The sequence below is a fragment of the Daphnia pulex genome, chromosome 3, assembly GCF_021134715.1.
Source record: "Daphnia pulex isolate KAP4 chromosome 3, ASM2113471v1".
NCBI lineage: Eukaryota > Metazoa > Arthropoda > Branchiopoda > Diplostraca > Daphniidae > Daphnia > Daphnia pulex.
Window position 1 is genome coordinate 9,388,246 of NC_060019.1, and position 19,615 is coordinate 9,407,860.

General features: G+C 43.5%; 2 protein-coding genes across 6 annotated transcripts; both read left to right on the forward strand.

Moving 5' to 3' along the window:
• The first annotated feature begins 27 nt into the window (after nucleotides 1-27).
• LOC124190173 (UBX domain-containing protein 7-like) lies at nucleotides 28-2,719 on the forward strand. Its single transcript, XM_046582742.1, has 7 exons — nucleotides 28-279; nucleotides 350-613; nucleotides 673-809; nucleotides 877-1,023; nucleotides 1,153-1,380; nucleotides 1,477-1,839; nucleotides 2,234-2,719. Exons 1-7 carry the CDS (start codon nucleotides 132-134, stop codon nucleotides 2,390-2,392), a joined length of 1,446 nt encoding a protein of 481 aa, XP_046438698.1. The 5' UTR covers nucleotides 28-131; the 3' UTR covers nucleotides 2,393-2,719.
• A 484-nt stretch (nucleotides 2,720-3,203) lies between these two features.
• LOC124191519 lies at nucleotides 3,204-19,008 on the forward strand. Of its 5 annotated transcripts, none has more exons than XM_046584797.1 (16): nucleotides 3,204-3,667; nucleotides 7,086-7,246; nucleotides 8,385-8,543; nucleotides 8,971-9,055; nucleotides 13,055-13,134; nucleotides 13,538-13,621; nucleotides 13,719-13,784; nucleotides 13,877-14,021; nucleotides 14,381-14,457; nucleotides 15,096-15,191; nucleotides 15,479-15,777; nucleotides 15,884-16,146; nucleotides 16,229-16,378; nucleotides 16,477-17,045; nucleotides 17,118-17,260; nucleotides 17,331-19,008. In XM_046584797.1, the coding sequence occupies exons 2-16, from the start codon at nucleotides 7,086-7,088 to the stop codon at nucleotides 18,575-18,577; spliced, it is 3,624 nt and encodes a 1,207-aa protein (XP_046440753.1). In that variant the 5' UTR covers nucleotides 3,204-3,667; the 3' UTR covers nucleotides 18,578-19,008. The 5 variants fall into 5 exon arrangements, with proteins under 5 accessions (XP_046440753.1, XP_046440755.1, XP_046440752.1 ...); XM_046584796.1 differs by lacking the exon at nucleotides 3,204-3,667 and adding an exon at nucleotides 6,547-6,770; XM_046584799.1 differs by lacking the exon at nucleotides 15,096-15,191 and having other exon boundaries at nucleotides 3,239-3,667.
• The last annotated feature ends 607 nt before the right edge of the window (nucleotides 19,009-19,615 follow it).

Sequence of the window (19,615 nt, forward strand, 5' to 3'; positions counted from 1 at the left end):
TTCCGATCAATCATCAGATGGCGTTGCTCAAACATTTTTTTGTTTTCGGCTGTAGAGCTGCTAGACAGCTCTCACGTAATCAGCGTTTAAGAATAAAATAATCGTAACTTAATCATTTTAATATATTCGCAATGGATTTATCTGACGATTCTTCACGAGGTTCATCTTCGAAATCTAGTCGAAGTAAATCTCAAAGTGGGAGTGAAAAAAGTGCCAAGTCTAAAAGTAAATCTTGTGTAGTAACCAGAGAGCAGATAGAGCAGTTTTGTGCTGTCACAGGTATAAAATCAAGCTTAATCAGTTTATTCTCCTTGCCATGTGATGTTGAAACTAATGTCTTGTAAAATAGGTAGCACAGAAGATGTTGCACGAACCTTGATTGAAGCATGCAGGGGAAATCTGGAGAGAGCTGTTGACATGCATATGGAAGGACTTTCAGAAAATCCACAACCATCAGGCGCTCAAGAAGAAGAATATGTCCGGGCTCCAATTCCTCAAAAGCAGGAAGTCTTGGTAGAATCTGGATATGAAGGCTATGGATTTGGCTTCAAGGGGAAAAAGCGAATAGTCAAATCAGTGTTTGATTCCTTCAGAAATTTTGAAGTGGAAACAAGTAATATCTATGCATGTTTCCAATGTTCCAACATAAACATTTATCTATTTTACTCATAGAACTGCAAGAATCCAGATTAAGAGAAACCAATGGCTTAGCAACACCAGTTGCCGGAGCTAGTATGTCTGGAAAAAGAACCTTAGAAGAGCTATTTCGGCCACCTATAGATATGATGTTCAATGGAAACCTTCTCAATGCAAGTTTTTTTTTTAAATCTCTAAAGAGAGGTTTCTAACTCATCAAACTGTATTTTAATGTTACAGGCAAGAGATACAGGAAAGACAGTGAAAAAGTGGATTATGGTTAACATTCAAAATATATCTGAATTCAGATGCCAATTATTAAATCGCGATGTTTGGTCTCAGAAGTCAATCAAAAACCTTGTTCGAGAGAATTTCTTATTCCTCCAGGTAAGATAGCCAGCGCCAATTTATTTCTACCATAAACACTCTCTTATTCGTGGTGGTTAGTTAATAACTATTCTCAAAGCTGTTCCTTATCAAAGCAATTCCATGCATAACTTGTGTATTTTATTTCAGTTGTATATGGACAGCGAAGAGGGTCAGCGATATATGAATTTCTACAAGGTTAACCAATGGCCATATGTTGCCGTTTTGGATCCCAGAACTGGAGAGTTGATGGTCGAATGGAATTATTCAGAAACTAGTGCCTATGAGACGCTGATTGCTGAATTTTTGGCAACTACTTCATGGGGAGATGAGGAAAAAAGTGCCTGCGCTCCATCAGATCCCAAGAAGAGACGAGTGGTAATAAGAATCCTAAAACTTTTTACTGTATTGGTCTCGAGAAGGTTTTCTTTATTGGGTAATAATAATAATTTCCTCTACTTTTTCTTTTTGAAGGAAACTATTCTGGATGCAAGCGAAGATGATCAGTTACAAGCAGCCATCCGAGCTTCGTTAGCTGCGTCAACAGCCCAAAATCAAAAGGCACCTGTATCGGACGACGAGTTTCAAAGCGATGAAGACGAGGACCAACCCACCGAGTGGTTTGACTCTGAATCCGACAGTCGAGCTAGCGAACCACGGAAAACAGAACCCGAGCCACCACAACCGGTGGGAAATCGTCTCGAGGCCTCCGGAACAGCAGATGACGACTGGGAAAGGCATTTGGGTCCCGAAGCAGATCCAATCTCATCAATTGTTTTTCGCTTTCCAGACGGTTCCAAGGAACAAAAAGCACTTCCTTGCACTTCTACTTTGATGGTGAGTAAATGGCGACCACCAGAACGTTTTTTTGTGTACATTTTGAAAAACAAACTTTGACAAAAGATTCAAGGATGATGAGCTTTTAACTATCATGTTAAGAAAATACCTGGGCTAAATCAAAAGCTTTTGGGTTTATTCTATTGCGATAAAACTGTTGTGTCGCTCGTAGCGAATCAGCCTACCGGATCGGATCTTTCAATCAGCATTCTTGAACTTCTTCTTTTTTTGAAAACCTTGAAAACATTTCTTTCACATTGTTCGCTAACCTCAAATGCAACAACATTGACGCTTTTATCCCTTTGCAAGCTTGTTAACAAAATTTGGCCTTTTTGAAAAAAGACTTTCAAAATCGTTAGTTTATTCAAAATTAAACTCTCTTGAATTATTGCAGGCCGTAGTCAAGTATGCAGCCCGCAAAGGATTTCCGCGTGATAAATTCGAACTGATGGCCAACTTCCCGAAGCGACTGCTCTTGACAATGGACAGTGAAATGACACTTAAAGATGCTGGTCTTTTCCCGCACGACACCATATTTGTTCAGGCTAGATAATAGCTAGACAAAATATGTTTGTCCTGTGTAAAAGAGAAAAGAAACAAGACAGTGCACCAAACTACAAAATTACATTCGTGCGCCTCAAGCTCAATTGTCTCATCCTTTTTTGTCTCACCCAGAGCTGTTCCTGTTTCTTCCTTTTTCCTTCCTTTTTAACTTAATTTTATTAATGCTCGTCTACCTCGTGTACCCAGGTTGTGTTCGTCACAGGGTCAAGATGGAAGAACACAAATTTAAATCTCAAACCTTATTAATTAAAAGCGCTTTACATGACCATCAACGTGCGCCCGGAATCGTTCAAATAAATACACTGCATTTTTTTCCCTATTCTTTTCGATTAATGTGCACTCGGTATTATTGCGTTTTGCTTGTGCTGCCTCATTCAGGTGTCGTCGAGTGGAACGTGCGCGTCTCCAATTTCTCTCTCTCGGTTCCGAATTCCACGCAGTGTGCAACTTTAGATACAAAGTTAGTCATGCAAGGCGGTTATTATCTCTTGATGGAATAAACGGCCGCGTCCCTCGGCAATGGTTGTAAATTTATTGACTCGCGTCGATTGTCGGACATTGGCGCTTCGTGGTGGAACAAAACAACCCCCTCTGCTTTATTATAAATGGATGGGAAAAAAAGGAAGCCAGAAACACATTAATAATAGCCGCAAAAAAGAAATGTGTTGGAAAAAAAAACTTTACTTTCATTCAATCAGGTATATATTATTTTTCCTTATTCCCTTAGGGGGGTGATGGCGGGGACGTTAAATCCCTCCCCCATTTCATTCTCGGCGCGGTTCTCTCCAGAAGAGCCCGACAGATGGCTTATTGCGGTTTTCCCAGCGAGCGACCGTTTTTTTTTTTTTGAAAATGGCGACAAGAAGTAAAATATTGACGTTTGCTGGTGGTGTGTTCTGCCCGTTCTTAATACCCATTCTTTAGAAAAAAGGTTTTCTGTTTTTTTCCCAGTCGAGTTTTTATATCTCTTTTAACTTGATTTCAAAACCAGTGGACCAGCGGGCAGGAAGAGCGAGGGAAAAAAGGAGAGAGTTTTCAGTCTCGTGAGAGTGGCCAGTATACCAGGTTGTTGTGTTGTGTGTGTGTGTGTGTCTGCTGTGTACGTCGGCAAGAATCTTAGTGGATGGCAGTTATTCCGTGATCGGAAACGATAGTGGACAGTCTCTCTCCCAACTTGCTCTCAGTGCTTGAAATCGATACTTGGCTATTACCATGAACTACTGTGTTTCACCTCATCGTTGATGCAAGCTACCCATGACTCAAGGTATAGTTGTCTCATTCTTTATTCATCTATCACAACCCACGTTCCTCAGGGTTTGAGATTACCATAACCTTGGCTGTGGGCAATGCAACAAGTTGACAGTACTTGTCGCTGTCTCACTCTCTTTCATCCATCACTACCTACGTTTTCATGAAGGTGAAACATTATCATATCATTGGCAATCAGAATTCAACAAGATGACAGTCCCAGTTAAAATGTGGGCTCTCCGGCCAGACAAAGAAAAAAAAAAAAGAACCAGTGACTAAAGTCTGACTAAAGTGCAACATTTTGAAGCTGACTCATTTTTGGCGCCCAGTAGAGGTCGCGGCTGCGCGATGCTCTAGACGCCAACTGCGCCGGCGCCCATTTGTTATTTCCTCCCCCTTCCTCGTCCCTATACATCCATCCAGACTCCTAAAAACATGTGTGCTAACCCCAGGGTCGTAGCTTTTTTCTTATTTTCCTTATTTTGCTAATCACAACAAAAGTCGTGACGAAGACCAGCCACCCCATACACAACTGTGCGTTGCACATGCCCAAACCCTACGATTCTTCCGGTTTTCTTAAATGGATTTCCGAATTCCATTAAAAAGCCTTCTTTTTCCGGGGTTTCTCTGTAGAGACGAAAGGGGCGAAGACCGTCAAGCCGATCAGCAGCGAGGTAGTAATGAACTTTTGCATTCCACTCGATGAGGAGGCGTGACTGAATTGTTTGCGGTGGTCGAGACTGTTGGATGTTATAATAAAACGTATTGAAGGCCAGCCCGAGAGGAAGTGACCGACGTCATTCATTCCTAGTCTCTCTTTCTCTCCCCAAGTTTTCCTAGTAGGAAAAAAGGCAGGGCTGGTTGGTTTCGGTATCGTTACGCTTTTCAAGACAAATATCCCATGTCGGGCAAAGTTCAATGTGTTCCAAAAAGTTTCCTATAAGAATATCTGATTTGCTAGACAAAAAAGGAAACCACTTTCTCAGATGGTTTGGTGGTGGTGGTGTTGTACAACACAACAGCAACACAATTCCCTCGGCCGTTTCTATCTCTATTCGCATAGTCGCCCAACCCAGAAAACCACAAGAAACTCGCAGTGGAACGAGCAAAGAACCATTCCCATGCCTCCGCATATAGTCGGTAGTTCTGGCGGTCATCCAACTTTTCTGACTGTGTACGTGTAATATGACTTTTGTGTTAGAAAGAGCTCACGATTACCTTTCAATTATATCTACACAGTTCTTGAGAGAACAAGAAAAGAAAAAAAAAAACATTCCAATTGTTACTTAACTATTTGTGTATTTCCCCGGTCGTTAGGGTAACCAAGCACCGCCACCCCCTGCTGCTGCTGCTGCTCAGTTGAATTATGCATCTGGCTTTTTTTTTTAATGCCTTCCTTAATGATTATTAATTCCTTCAGTTTTCGAAACGAGTGAATCGTGAACACCGAAAGACATGATAATAACAAGCCGTGCCTAGGCCGTCGGAGCATCTTTTGATATGTTTGAAGATACGACTCGGTGCTCTATAGATTGTTGTGGTAGGGACGTCTCGCTTGATTGATTGTTTCTAATAAGATGGCAATTGAATTCTGTTCCCTCTTCTTTTGGGCCAGCATTTCGGCTTCACTGTGATGGATGGACGGTCATTTCTCTCTCTTCAAAGCAAAAGAAAATGCAGTTAAATGTGTTGTTGTGCCTTATGGGTTGTTTGTGTGTCCCCCCGTAGAGAAGTTATCTTTCGCTTTATGCCGTTGTTGTTGTTGTTGTTGTTGTACGACGCCCTGTGATGGATTCTAATCAGGACGGGAAGCGCCTAGCTGGTCGTGAGAGAGAGCCGAGCAAAATATGGCGGGATAAATGGTGGAAAAACAAAACAAGCCGTTCGTTATATCGCCCCATTGTTATTTTGCGCTGCTCTCGACCTGTTTCTGCTCAAGCTTTTTTTTTCTTCTTCTTCTTCCTTCTTCTTTCAAACATTTACTACTCAAATTTTTTTAAACTAAAAGAAAACACCGCGACCCGGCGTGAGAAATGACCTCCAGTCTCTAGCGGATGTGCCGCTTTGTTGATATTTTCGTTGCACCAGTGTGAACAGCCGCCCCGTCGAATGGACCTGTCGATCTCTCTTTTTCTTTATCTCGGGGGATGGGAATATTATCCACATTTGAAATTATAATTGAATAGGGGAGAGAAAAAAACAACAACAACAACAAACGGAAATTAAGATGAAAAGGAATCGCCAACAGTCATCGGCACCAGGAATTTTTGGATGGTTGCCCATCGTCTTTCGGACCCAGTGGGTGTTTTGAATTATGTGATCGTGATGCAATTTCTCGACCGAAAGCCCAAAAGAAAAAGAAAAAAAAAACCAAATCATGCAAGGAATCGAGAATAAATAATAATAATCGTAAATATAGCCCTACACGCATTGCGGCAATTGCTGGCATTTGTTCCACCGTTGGTTGGTTGTGTGTGTTCACTTGTTCATGTTCATTTCGTGCAATGGCGCCGCACAGCCCCGGTCATACCCGCACACCACCGCATTCATGTAACTCGGATATATATACAGTACATAGTATACACACACACACCATCGTGATTATGCGTGAGTGGCATGTGTGGGTTCACATATAAGCATAGCTTTTTTTTCTTCTCTTCTTTGCCTTTTTTTTTTAATTTCAGCATGTGTGTGAAAATAACCGTTATCCCGGTCAGACGAATAAATAAAAAGAAAAAGGGGGAATATCCATCCCGAGGGTAAGCACTGCGACGCTTGTCTCATTGGCGGGAGGTTCTTGCGTCTAGTATGTATGCATGTGTGTGTGTATGTGTGTACTGGTAATAGACGCCTCTGTGGGGGCCACACACCGAGCGGCGCTAAATGTATCATTGTCAGTCCGGGAGTTGTGACGAACAGTCGCACGTGCCTGTTTATTCCCTTTTTTGTTGTTTTTTCTTTCCGATCGTGTGTGTGTGTGATTGTGTGTGTCGGTGAGTGAGTGACTCTTCCCGCCTCTGTGTATTTTGTTGTTGTCATGACGACCCGTCCATAGCGAGTGGAGTTGTCCGGCCATGGGTTCGGATCGTCTCTATAAAGAAATAGCCAAAAAATTGAAGGTATTATTTTGTTAGTTTGACTGCGCGTCGTGAATGTCAATCACGCCCATTTTCGACCCGTCAGTCATCTGTTAAAAATGTTTTTCAACTGGTTTTGTGTTGTCGACGTCGAGTTGGAACCTGATACGCTCGGTTTTTTAAAATTCGGATGTGTTCGTGCTCTAACGTGTCAATGTTATTTGATAAACCGTCGTGACTCGCTTAATCCAATCGACCGAGACAAACTGTTGTTTTTTTTTTCATATTTTTTCGCACTGAACTGTGGACATGATTCTTTTTTAATTGGCTTCTTTTTTTGATGATTTCATTCCACAGATGAGCGAAGGAAAACGAGTGTTGATCGTGCTGCCCGACGAGCGTCGCCTGGAACTGCTGGTTCAGCCCAACTTGCTCTCGTCGGATTTACTCGACTTGGTCACGTCTCAAGTGGCCCTCAAAGAAAAGGAATTCTTCGGACTGGCTTACTTCGATGAAACGTAACGCATCAAACTACTTGCATTCTAATTCCATTCTCTGATTTCCTGTCAACAAAATGCGTCATTCGCGGAATGCCACAAAATAAGATGGAATCTTCTCTCTCGGCTCCGCCCCGCGATGGCCGGAAATCTTATACGTTCCCAGTCTTCGATGAAGCCCAGCACTTTCCGTTGTATGGGCAACGACGACGACGTCGTTAAGCCTCTTTGCGATGCAGGCGTGAGGCTTCGTAAATATCAAAAAGGTCCGTCGAGAGAGATAGAGAGGAGAAACCTTTTTGGTCAATTTTCTAGGGAATAGAAAAACTCTTTTATTAAATTTTTATTTTCCTCTCCACGCGCGAGCACAAGACCGAAAAAACAACAAGATAAAAAGGGCAGTGCAGGTGCCTCCAAAATTTTGTCGACGAGGTTAAAAGTATCGCTCACGGTTTAAGTGGGCAGAGACCCCCTTCTTTCGCCACCCTTCCATTAAACAAGACCAACCGTAGGATTAGTCAGCAACGTGTCATCAAATTTCGAAACTCGGTCCGTAGTGACGTAGATATTAAAAACGGTGACGAGGGGGAAATTGACGTGTTTTTATATACGGTACGAGTCGTCTTGAAAATGAAAAATTAAAAAAAGGGAAGAAAGAAAGAAAAAACCGTGAATCAGACATTTTCCGGCTAAATTACAGGTCGGCAAGTTTACCAAGAAGGAAGAAAATGCTTTTCCGTTGTCAAGGGGCCAGTCTTTTCCTTCGTTCCACTTGGGCAAATGAGCACAACGTCAGTGGGGAGGAGGGAAAATAAAAATGATTTTCTAGAATTGGGGAACAACGAATAAATAAACACAAAATGGAATAGAAGAATTATGATTGTGGACGAGTCCCCACACGTACACGTTTGGACGATTGCGGCGGCCATACGTTCAATCCCGTTGAAAAGTTATAGTATGTGGGTCAATCGGAAGCTCTTCATGACAGTCTATTTGGATCGACACGAATTGTGTGTGCGGCTTTTGTTTATTTCCGATCCATTGTTCTCGTTCCCTCCTTTCCTGTGCACTGGTCAGTTAGTTTTCATATGAATAAATCATTTCTGTGTCTGTTTTTTTTTTTATTTCCTTTTTCTTTTGAATCGCTTTGACGGTCTAGTGGACACTACAGCTGGCTTCAATACGACCGGAGGGTGCTGGACCACGAGTTCCCGAAGAAAAATGCGCTTCCGTTGTCCGTCCACCATCACCTGCAGCAGTTACAGCCCAACAATAATCACGGCAATAAATGCGCCCTCGTTCTCTACTTCCTCATCAAGTACGTACGCCCAATTTTTTATGCCACATACGTCAGCGATTTTCAACAGTTTTTTTTATCTCTTTCTCGCTTACACACACACACACACACACACAACCACACGCAAATAACCGGCTGCTCAATTATAATCGTCTGAAAATGGCTGATTGTTTTCTTTCTTTTTACTTTTTTTTTGTTGTTATCCTCTCTTCTGTGTGTTTGTGTTATCCGCCAATCAGTGTGTGCATTGTGTGTGAGTGTAAACAATAGTGGGTTGGGTATAGATTATTAACTGGATATGGTTGCGGGACCGTTGAACTTTTGATCTTCGTGAATTGAGTTGATTCGTTTGACGTTTCTCGTGCCGCTTCACAGATGGCGCCACTAACTCTGTTATTTTTGATTTTCTTTTTTATTTTTATTTTCTCTTTGTGTTGTGCATCCACAGGTTCTACGTGGAGAGCATCAGCCTCTTGAGGGATAGCCATACGGTGGAACATTTCTACCTCCAGCTGCGCTCGATGGTGTTCAAGGTAAAAACCCGACGAAAGATGACTTTGGAACGGGCGGACGGACGACGTACAGAGTCGGAGGCGGATAGCCTACGGCTAACCTGTCATTAAAAGACTTTTTTTTTCTTCGAGTAGTTTTTCTACTTTTCTTTCATTCGTTTTTCTTTAGTTGGTGAAGAAGAAAGAGGAGGAGGAGGAATTTTTACTCGTTGGGAGTCTAGGGCTATACGTCGGACTGTGATTGTTATGTCCTCGTTCACAGGCGAAAAGGGCGGATAAGGTTGTTTTTTTCTTTTTCGATGGCAGGAAAATGAATAAGAAAAACGAAAGAAAGAAAACCGACTTGGGGGCTCCTGCCGCAGGAGCTGCTCCGAGTCACTTTTTTCTCGTCAGAATTTATTTAGATATTCATTCTCTATTTTTTTCCCCCTCTATAGTTTTGTTATTTTTTTTCTCTTTCTATTTGAATTCTTTGAGCTCTCCGAACGAGATCATGCTGCCGCTCTGATTAATGGGCTAAATCAACTCCGTCCACCTTTCTATCCTTGGCATTCCCATTTTCTTTAGCCCCTTTTCACTCGTCGTCGTGACGACGACTTTGTGTCTGCGTGTCTTATGTAGGATCTTTTTTTATTTTTTTTGTGCAGTTAAAGAGTCGCGCCTTTCATCATTACACCACCCCACCGAGTGAGAGAGAGAGAGAGAGCGCGCCAGCCAGCCAACTAAACACAAAGTTATCCACACGAAAAAAAGTGAAATGTGAAACGGCCCAAAAATGGGAGATGTATATATGAAAAAGAAGCTGAGAAAAGGGCTCGGTGGCGCAATGTGCGTAATGTGATGCGCGTTTTTCTGGTGAGACGAAGAAGAAAAAGTTTCGGGTTACACCTAGACGGCGTCGCCACCGCAAGTTCTCTATTTACCCCCAATGAGTAGGAGAGAAAGAAAAAAAAAAGGATTTAATTCTTTTTTTCTTTGAGCGGTTGTGATTTCCCTTTTTTTCCGATTGTTGATTTCGGAAATGGTAGGCAGAGCCAACCTCCTTCTTTCTCTCCCCCTTTCTTTACTTTATTTAATTTTTATTTTACAATTATAATGGGTGTTGGTTCGTGACTCACTGGGAAACCTCAAACACAAGTTTGAGAGAGAGCCGAGCGTGACCGATCATTGATTCTCATCGCTCTCTTTTGGGAACTACTCGCTTGATCGATGGCCATTGGAATGTCTCGTACGCATTTTCGCAGCCTGTGGATTCATGAAATGATTATTATTCTTCCCGAATGCCGGAACTCTTTTTCTGATTTCTCTCCCCCCTTTCGTCTTCTCTTCATTCACCGGCCCTCGCTCATGCATAATACAGTAGAAACTGTCGATTAGTCACTCGAACGCGCTCGTGTGTAAGCCTCTCTCTCCTTTTTCGACCGGGCCCCTTTTTTCTCTCTTTCGTAAAAAGAGCCGACACACACAACCAAATCTAAAATACTTTTCCCTTTTTACTTTTTTTTTTTAGAAAACTCATCGATTTGTACAGTTAGCTGAGCTCTTGAAGAAGAAGAAAAAGAAAGGGGGAGGACTAGTGGGGGGGGTCAGAGGATGTAGTCGGAAGATAATTTTACTTTCTGACAGCTTCAAGAGGGGGGCCCCTACCAAAAAACTCTGGACCGTGGCGGCCATTTCTATCTATCGGAATCACGCCTGAAACCTTAAAAATGTTTCTGGACATTAAAATAATTCCCCCGAATTTTAATTTTTTAACCCCTCTGAGAAAAGAAACAAAAAAATCCCCGACGAAACAAATTCGATTTCGGTTCTGTTGCCTTCAATGATGAAAGAAATTCATGACTCGTAGTTGATTATGAAGTGATTATCCATCATCATTTCATCCACACCCTTCGTCAGGTTGCTCTTGAAAACTGTTGCGCACACACAAAAAACAAAAGAACAAGTAAAAAAGACTGTGATGGAAGAAGAAGGTAGGGGTTTATTATTACCAGCTGGGGTATGTCAGATTTACTGGATTAATTAGAGCGAGAGAAATGAGGGCACCCGGGAGCGCTGCAATTCGTCTGGAATGCGCGCAACTCTCGTGAGTAATCATCATAAAGGAGAGAGAGAAAGAAAGAAACAAAGGCATGAACAACCATTTCTGAAAGCCAGAAAAAGATTCTTCTACTTGTCGAAATATACGTATATAATGACTGGGGGGACCTGTGGAGGAGCCAGGGCCAGGGCCAGCCTATGAGGTAAAGAAAAGAAGAAGATGGTGGCTGCTGGAATCCAGTTGGTCAGTGTTTTTCTTTTGTTGGGGTGGATGGATTCTTATCCGGAGGGGGTTTCTTCTATCCCCCCACATATATATGTATATACATACGCACACGCACACACACACACACTCACAAAACAAGTTGTGTGCCCTGTCGAGGCCCAGGCCCCTTGCCACCTTGATCTCCTTGGGTCCTCCGAGACTCCGCCCACCCTAAGAAAGAAAGAAAGAAAAAGAGAGAGAGAGAGGAGAATTTCCCTTTAAGAAAGAGAGTCTCAAGTTGTTGCTTGTGGCTGAATCACGAGTCAGACGCTACGAAACCATCGTCACTACTGCCAGTGTGTTTCTTCTCGTGTGTTGTGTGTTTGTGTCTACGAAAACTCTCGAATTTCTGGATTGCTCAGTGGACAAACTTCTTTGAAAAAATACCCGAAACTTTTTCCGGCTTATCAAAAGTGTTTTTCCCAACTTTGGACCAGAGTGTTATTTTCGTCAATCTGCAGTGCCATTTATTTCCCCTACATTTGTACAATTGGATACATTTTTTTTCCAAAGTTTTGAAACTCATCAACTTGATATCAAAAAAAGGTTCTTTGAAAAGATTTTATTTTTTCCCTTTTTGGCTTTGTGTTTGTTGATGGATATCCCGCCTCGAGTTTCATGTTTATTATTTTGACTCAGTCGTACTGGAAGCGCAACTCGGAAAGAATCTTCAGGGTCTGGTGGAGACCCTGACGGCCGTCATTGTCTGGGTCTTCGTCTTATGCCCACCACGAAGAAGAAGAAGAAGGCAAAAGCGGCGTTTAAGTTTCCGGTTTAGTTTGTCTTCTTCTTCTTGACAATTGTCAAAGTTTGGTCGTGTCTGCCAGCAAAAGAAATACTCAACCCCCCCCTCACTCTCTCTCTCTCTTACATTGGTTGCATACCTTTGCTGTGTCCTTCGTATTTTTTTTTTTATTATTTACTATGGTGGGGTTCTTTTTTTTTTATCTTTGGAAGAAAGAGAGAGACACACACACACAGTGAGAGATACCCTGGACAGAATAAATAAAAAAAAGAGAGAAAAAAGGGAACCTGGAATAGTTGGCCCCGGCACCGTTATGTCCCTCGCTGAGATAGCAGCCAGAGAAAAGAGATTCTAGAGTATAATTTGTTCAGACTTTTTTGGCCTTAGGGAGAGGAGGTGTTTCCAAAAAAGGGGGAGGAAGAAGAAGAAGACGGCGCCAGCTCTCTGCTGCATACCTGTTGTTGCCTAGCAACACCATATGTGCGCATCCCTGGGATCGCCACACACGGGAGAAGATGGATATCTCGCCCCCTTACTTCAAAAGTCAAACCTCCCCGAGTTTTTTTCTTTTCTTTTTGTTCTTCTTCGTCTCCGAAATGAAGATGTTCCTACATGGGAAATCAGGGAAATGACCTCCTTTGGAAGTCAGGTGACAAAATAAAATGTATCGAGCCCCGAAATCTTTTCGGTCCGCCGCGGATTAGACTTGAAACAACAATAGAATCCACCTGCTCGCCCAGTAAGAGAGAGAGAGAGCTCTCGTAGGAAGCGCGCTCCTTTTGTAGGATAGAAATAAGAGCCTACCACCTGCTGAGAGCAATTATTTTCTAGGTGGTAACTCCCCACACACACACGCCCACCGATATGTGTGTGTTTGTTTGTTGTTGTTTTGATTTTGTCGATGGTTTGTTGCTTGCGCGTTTAATTCCTTAACCTAACCGTTTTTTTTCTTATTTTTGGAAACATTCAGGATCAGTTTGAAGTCGGGAGCGAATCCGTCTGCACATTAGCTGCCTGGGCCCTTCAAGCAGCTCACGGAGATTACGCCGAGTAAGTTTTATTTTGTTTATAAATGTCACCCTGGGAAACCTTCTGGATTATTCCTACCTCCCACCCCCCTCAAAATTCCGTTGTTGTTTTTACGACGTTGTTTGATATCAGACGGATCATTGGCCAATGGGCGTGCGACTGGGAAGACGTCACTTCTCGTCTGATTACAGGCGTTGTGCAACGATTTTCTTTCGCATTTGTTTCGCCTTTTTCTTTTCGATTATAAAGTTGACGTGCACCTGGTGTTTCAGTTTCCAACATCCTGTTATGAGTTGTGTGTCGATTTTTTCGGGATCTTGTCCGAAAGAAGTAGCTCCTTATTCGGTGGCGTGTTGAGGCTTTTCGTTTATCTCGAACCGGGACTCATTTACATCTTCTTCTTTTTTCTTTTGGTTGCGCGCAGCGATTTAACGGCGAGAAATCATTTGAAGAAATCGCCCATTCTGCCCGCCAGCGCCCTGAAGGAACACCAATCTCTCTCTGAATGGTGAGCGTCTACTTTTTCTTTATTTTAAACGGCCTTTTAGGCAACGATTAACACGAGCCGTTTCGTTTCTTTGTTTCCTTTTCTTGTCCAACTCCAGTGAGGATCGGGTCATCGAGAACTACAGGACTTTGGTGGGCCACAGCCGCGGTCAAGTCATCGTCAAGTGAGTTGAAACTGTCACGATTTACGACTTACGCAACAGCCCCGAGTCCCGGCCGAGTCTGACGCGCATCTTTTCTTTTTTTCTTTTTACAGTTACCTGTCGAAAGTCGAGTCGCTTCCCAACTACGGCGTCCACTACTACAGCGTAACAGACAAGCGAAACACGCCCTGGTATTTGGGAATCAGTTACAAAGGCATCGCCCAGTACGACTACTCGGATCGGAGACATCCCCGCAGGGTAAACGATCGCATCCATCATCATCATCATCTTTTGTCGACTGTTATTGATGAAACCTTTCGATTCCTCGACTCTTTTAACTCTCTCTCTCGTGCATTTTTCTTGCCCCAACAACAACAATACTGCACACCCTATCCATCTAATGGCGGAATCGTGCGTCAAAATCCCAACCTTGGGCCGTGTGGATTTCTTTGATAAGTTGTTGATGGTGGCTCGTTTTCGAAAAAAATAAATGCAAGAGAGAGAGTTTGATGAGGCAGAAAAAAAAGGAGAGAGCGTTTGAATTACCGTCATCATGTTTTGGCTACATGTTTCTCTTTTGTTTTGTTTTTTATTTTATTTTCTCTCCTTATTTTTAGATCTTTCAATGGAAACAGTTGGAAAACTTATACTTTCGCGACCGGAAGTTCTCCATTGAAGTTCACGACCCCAAACGGTAAATTTCATTTTTTTTCTTCTTTCTTTCTTTCTTTCTTTTCCTTCTTCTGCTTCTGTGCCGACGATGATGGGTTTTCCTTCCTTTTAATAGTTAGAAAGAAGAATACGAAAGAGAGCTACTTTCCACTCGTCTGGAAATGGGGTTCTGTACACTCTGTAGCCTCGAGTGTCTCGACTCGTTTCAACTTTGCTGTTTGTTTGTAGACTCCATTCCAGTTCGTTTTAATTTATCCTTGGTTAGTTTGGCTTCATCGTCGTCAATTTGATTTGTTCAACTAGTATTTCGAAGGTCATTTAATTCTCTTAGCTGTTGTTGGGTTTGTTTTAGCTTGAAAGCCGGTTTTCTTTCTCCTTTACATAATAAGCTTGTCTGGTCACATTTATTTATTTTTTGTTTGTGTGGTTTGTATCAAAGTTATTCGATTGTTCATGCTGGGCTACGACTTTTTGTTAGTGTGGCACACACACAGCACGCGCACCCTTTTCTTCTTAAATATTTTTTAGTTTTTAGTTTTTTTTTTTGCAGCATTCGATTTTTGATTTTTTGTTTGTTGTTTTGCTGTTTTTGTTTTTTGGCTTTTCTACCGTTTTTCAACCCCCTGCGTGCGCTGGCTTTTTTCCCTTCCGTTTCCGTAGAGTGCATGCCATACATAGCAGTTTGTATGCGTGTCCCGAATCACCCGATCTGGTAGAGGATGGTCTGACTGAGGCATTTCCAGAAGATTCGACGCAGTAAGTTACCTCCTCCGGCTTTTGGCTGTCTATAAAGAAAGAATAAAAACAAAAAACCTTTTTTCTTCTTCTTGGTTTTTCCGTTAAAACACAAAACTTTATTTATTTTTTATTTATATTTTTTGTTTCTGAATTTGAAATTTTGTTTTCGGCTTTGCGGTCCCACAAACTTTGTGTGTTGTTGTTGAATTTTCTTGGTTATTTATTTGCCCGTTTTACGACGCGGTGTGGAATCGAGTAGAGAGGGTTACGACTGAATTTGATTTGGTGTCCTGTTGTGTCTGCAGGGTATCGGTGAACCGTCGACTGCAAGCTGGTACGATTAGCGTCATCGTGTGGTTCGGTCAAACCCAGGCGCTGACCAAGAACATTTGGCACATGGCCATCTGCCAGCATCAGTTCTACCTGGACCGTAGGAATTCCAAGGCGCGACAGCTCAAGGCTCGAAATCTCAACGACATTGCCCTGGATCTGTCCAAGTCGAGCACGAGCTTATCGCTCTCGACGGCCAGTTCAAACTCGCAATCTAATCTCAGTCACTCTGGTAGTACGTTGAGCCTCAACGGTAAAATGGGACAGACGCCGGGTACGTACTATTTTATACAATGACATTTTTCCCAAGAAATCAATGACGACAGCGACGGCATTCTTTACATTTTTTCTCTTTTCTTTCTTTCTTTCTCGTCGTGTAGAAGCGGAAGAAAGCGAGGCGGCGAGGGCGGCCCGCCTGGAAATCGTTTCGGCTCTCAAATCACGAAAAGCCGCAATGGAGGAGAAACTCAAAGCCAAAATAGAAGAGCTCAAGAAATTATGTCTGGAAGAAGGAGCGCTGAGCGGCACACTTCCGCCCGAATATCCTCTCAATCCTGGCGAGGCATTGCCAACCATTCGCAGAAGGGTCGGCACCTCGTTCACCTTGCCAGAGAATCTCCTCAACAAAGCAAAGTCTTCCAAGGTATAAAGCAATCAAAAAAAAAAGCTCGTTATTTCTGAGAAAGAATGGTTTACTCACGGCGATTGTACACAATGTCTCGCAGGAGGAATCGCTGGCCGCCATGGAGCTCGAATATGAGATTCAACGCAAAATAACTTCGGCCGCGCTGAGACTCGCCAATGACGGTAGCCCGTCGAAAGCTGTGAAGCGTCAACGGAAAATGATTTACCAACAAAGCCTCCAGCAGCTCAAGGTAACGACATTTCTCGCCACGGGAGGTTTACATCGAAGAGAGTAACTTGTATTTTATGTGATTGCTTATTCTGCTTCATGTTGTTGGGCCCCCTCCAGGATATCGAAACGAAACTGCGTTCGTTGCGCCTGGCCGAGATGTACAACAGCACGCAAGCCCAGCCTCAAGTCCCCGTGACCACCACCACCAGCCCGTGGAGCAAAGCCAAGAAGAAGCCCAGGCCGAATGGCGGATCGGATGCCACGCTCGACGAGGAAGCTGGATTCATCCAGCAGACTGAAACGAGTTTGGACGGACATGACCTCTATTTAGACGACCATGGCGTCAATCTCTCGCCGGCTGTGACCCAACAGCAGCACGGAACTAACCACCACAATCACCACCACCACCACCCAATCACTGCCACCCCTATGCGTCGAGATCGCTCCCTATCGCCCGCTAACGTGCCCGTCTCGAGCGCCGTTCCTAGTTCAGTTTTGCGATCAGAGCAAAAGCCTCGAAGTGCTCCGGCTTCCCCGCAAAAGAATCGTCATACAAACAGTGCAATTTATCAGCAGCAGCAGCATCAACAACAACAACAGCAGCAGCAACAACAACAACAGTATACCAATGGATACAGCAACCACCATCATCATCATCCACACCATCCGCATCCCGAGATCCGCCGGTATTTATTAATCGTTACCGGTGTTATCTCGAACCATCCACTAACTTTGTATTTGATCTCTTAACGATTCAGGGAACAAAGTGGAGGCTACACTCCCAACACTCCTATGATGCGATCATCCTACCGTACTAAACAATACCCAACGCTTACTTCTAGCCAGACTACTCCGCCTTACGTCATTCAAGACTTATCCTGGGATCCTCACCACCACAACGGTAAGTTATCCGCAATGCCTACAACATTATTCCCGTGCGGTATTGACCTCAAGATTAATTTTTTTCACAGGAATGGGTGGAAACCGCGTGGGCCCGCAATTGATTGGCATCGACCCTTCCGCTGGTGGTGGGTTGTACAACATTGCACGACAGAGAGCTAGCCACGATTTCCCTACTCACGCATCAATGGACGATCTGGAAGTCATTGGACTGAGGAGGTTGACGGGAGCGTCGTCCGATCACAGCGATCACACGCCTCGCAGCCTCATGACGTCGGCCCAACACTCTCCGGCCCAGGATTCCAATCCCAACACATCTGCCGATTTCGAATGGGATTTCGGCGATGAAAATGCGCCGGCCACTCGTCGACTGGATCAGTTGGTTCATCACAAGTTCGGCAGTTTGGATCGGCGGAGGCGAATGATGAACGCCAGTATGGACGCCGACGCCAAAAGTTGTTCCAAACCAGTGGTTTACGAAGGGTCGAGAAGTATGGACGAGTTGGACGGTCCGTCGCCTTTGACCGTCGACGTGATTGACGGTTCGTCGATCGGCCCTCGCTTCGGCAGCCGTGGCATGCGTAAAGCCAGCAGCAGCAGCAGCAACCAAAGCTCCAGTTACAATGAACCCGAACTGACTCTATTGCCCAATCAGACGTATCCGGATTATCCAGACTTTGGGGCTTCCATCCGTGACCGCAGTGGTAGTTCCAGCCGCATGGAGACGGTCTTTGACATTGACAGTGCCGTGTACACGCGAATGTCCAACAACTTATCAGTGACGTCACTCCATTCCAATAAGAAAAAGGAGAAAGACTGGTATGAAACTTCACTGGACTCACCGGTTCCTGGTCGCAAATCGAAGATGAACGGGACTTTAACGGATAAGCCGCCAGCTTCGTTGCCGCCAGTCTCGACTTCTGCACCGACTCCGACGATGGGCAACAACGGGACGAGCACTGTCCGAGCCCAGCCGGTGCGATTAGCGGAACCTGGACACGAAGACAGTTTCGATTTTGAGACAGTAGTGCCTTTCGAATCTCCCAAAAACTTGGAGTTGATTGCGCCCGGCAAATTCGAGCCTTACAGAGAAGTGTCGAAGCCTTTTGAAACTTCGGATATTTACAAGTATAGCGCCAAGTATCGGCAACAGCAGACCAAAGGTCTGTATCAGCCACTCACGCCGCTAGCCTGCCAACCCATGAATTCCGCACGTGGCGGAGGAGGATCCCATGCAGCTGATACCAATAGCCTCGGTGAAAATCACTCGAACCCACCTGCCCCAGAGTTCCGTTCCAAACCGGCTACCTTAGTTTGAAAATAAGTTCCCTTCGCTCTTTTGTATAGGTAATTATAATAATATTCTTAAGGATTTGTACCTGATGACCTGATATGTTTATGTGTTTCTTGGGTTCATTTGTCCCGCTCTTTTTCATCAAATTCCCGTTCCTGTCTCAAGGTTCTTAAAAAAAAAAAAATTATGAAGCGGTAAAAATGTGTTTTGTTGTGTGCGCGATTTTTTTTTTTTTTTTAATGGGGAACCGTTCGTGAGTTGAAGAAGGTGAAGAAAGACTTTTGATACGGAATTTATATCCGGCTGACATGCTGTTCTTTTTATTCGTCCTGCTTTGCATATTGTTTAACTTGGAAATGTTTCTCAAACTGTGTATGTGTCTTATCTCTGTCTCGCGCCCATGTAAATAACTTAACCGGTTTATGTCAAACGATTACAAAACAGTTTGATGCAAATTTCATACTATTTCCTAGCTGCGTTTGCAAATTTCATAGGTCTCATTTTAACCTCAAATGGAAAACCGCGATGGTCTATCCGTATAGCTGAAGCGTTACAGCTAATTTGCTTCAAAGTGATTACGTCGGCTGCCCAAAGGCGAACGGGTCCGCATTCTTCAGTAAAGAATCGCTAAAAGGAATTCGGCTAACTTCGTCCATTGTCTTGTCTGCTTTCGTCGGATGCGTAACAACAGCTGTAGTTAAAAAGAAAAAGAAGGAAACTAAACAGATGCGCATGCTGTGGCCGCTAGCAGAATACCGATCTCGAAAAGTAAAAAAAGAAAAAGCTATTTGGCCTTAGTCTTTGAAATATGGTGATTATGACTCTGACCCTCGCTGAGCGGTTATGACGCTATAATGACGAGACAAACAAAAGTTTTCCATCGTGTGCCTGTTAGAATGCTATAGGAGTATACCCAAGCGGCGTTGCTAAAGAAACGATTTTACAAGCTTGATTATTGCCTCAGCAATTACACTTGAAAAGGGCGATCTGGACATTCCGAGTGGCCTGAAAATAAATCATTAATTTTTGTAAAATAACTGGAAAAGATTGGTTAATATTGAA

Bases quoted from the DNA above. Each gene is read 5' to 3' on its own strand.
- LOC124190173 (XM_046582742.1), top strand. From the start codon at position 132: ATGGATTTATCTGACGATTCTTCACGAGGTTCATCTTCGAAATCTAGT. The intron at 280-349 runs GTATAAAATCAA...CTTGTAAAATAG, and splicing joins GCAGTTTTGTGCTGTCACAG to GTAGCACAGAAGATGTTGCA. The intron at 614-672 runs GTAATATCTATG...TTTTACTCATAG, and splicing joins AAATTTTGAAGTGGAAACAA to AACTGCAAGAATCCAGATTA.
- LOC124191519 (XM_046584796.1), top strand. From the start codon at position 6,726: ATGGGTTCGGATCGTCTCTATAAAGAAATAGCCAAAAAATTGAAG. The intron at 6,771-7,085 runs GTATTATTTTGT...TTCATTCCACAG, and splicing joins AAATAGCCAAAAAATTGAAG to ATGAGCGAAGGAAAACGAGT. The intron at 15,192-15,478 runs GTAAGTTACCTC...TTGTGTCTGCAG, and splicing joins TTTCCAGAAGATTCGACGCA to GGTATCGGTGAACCGTCGAC.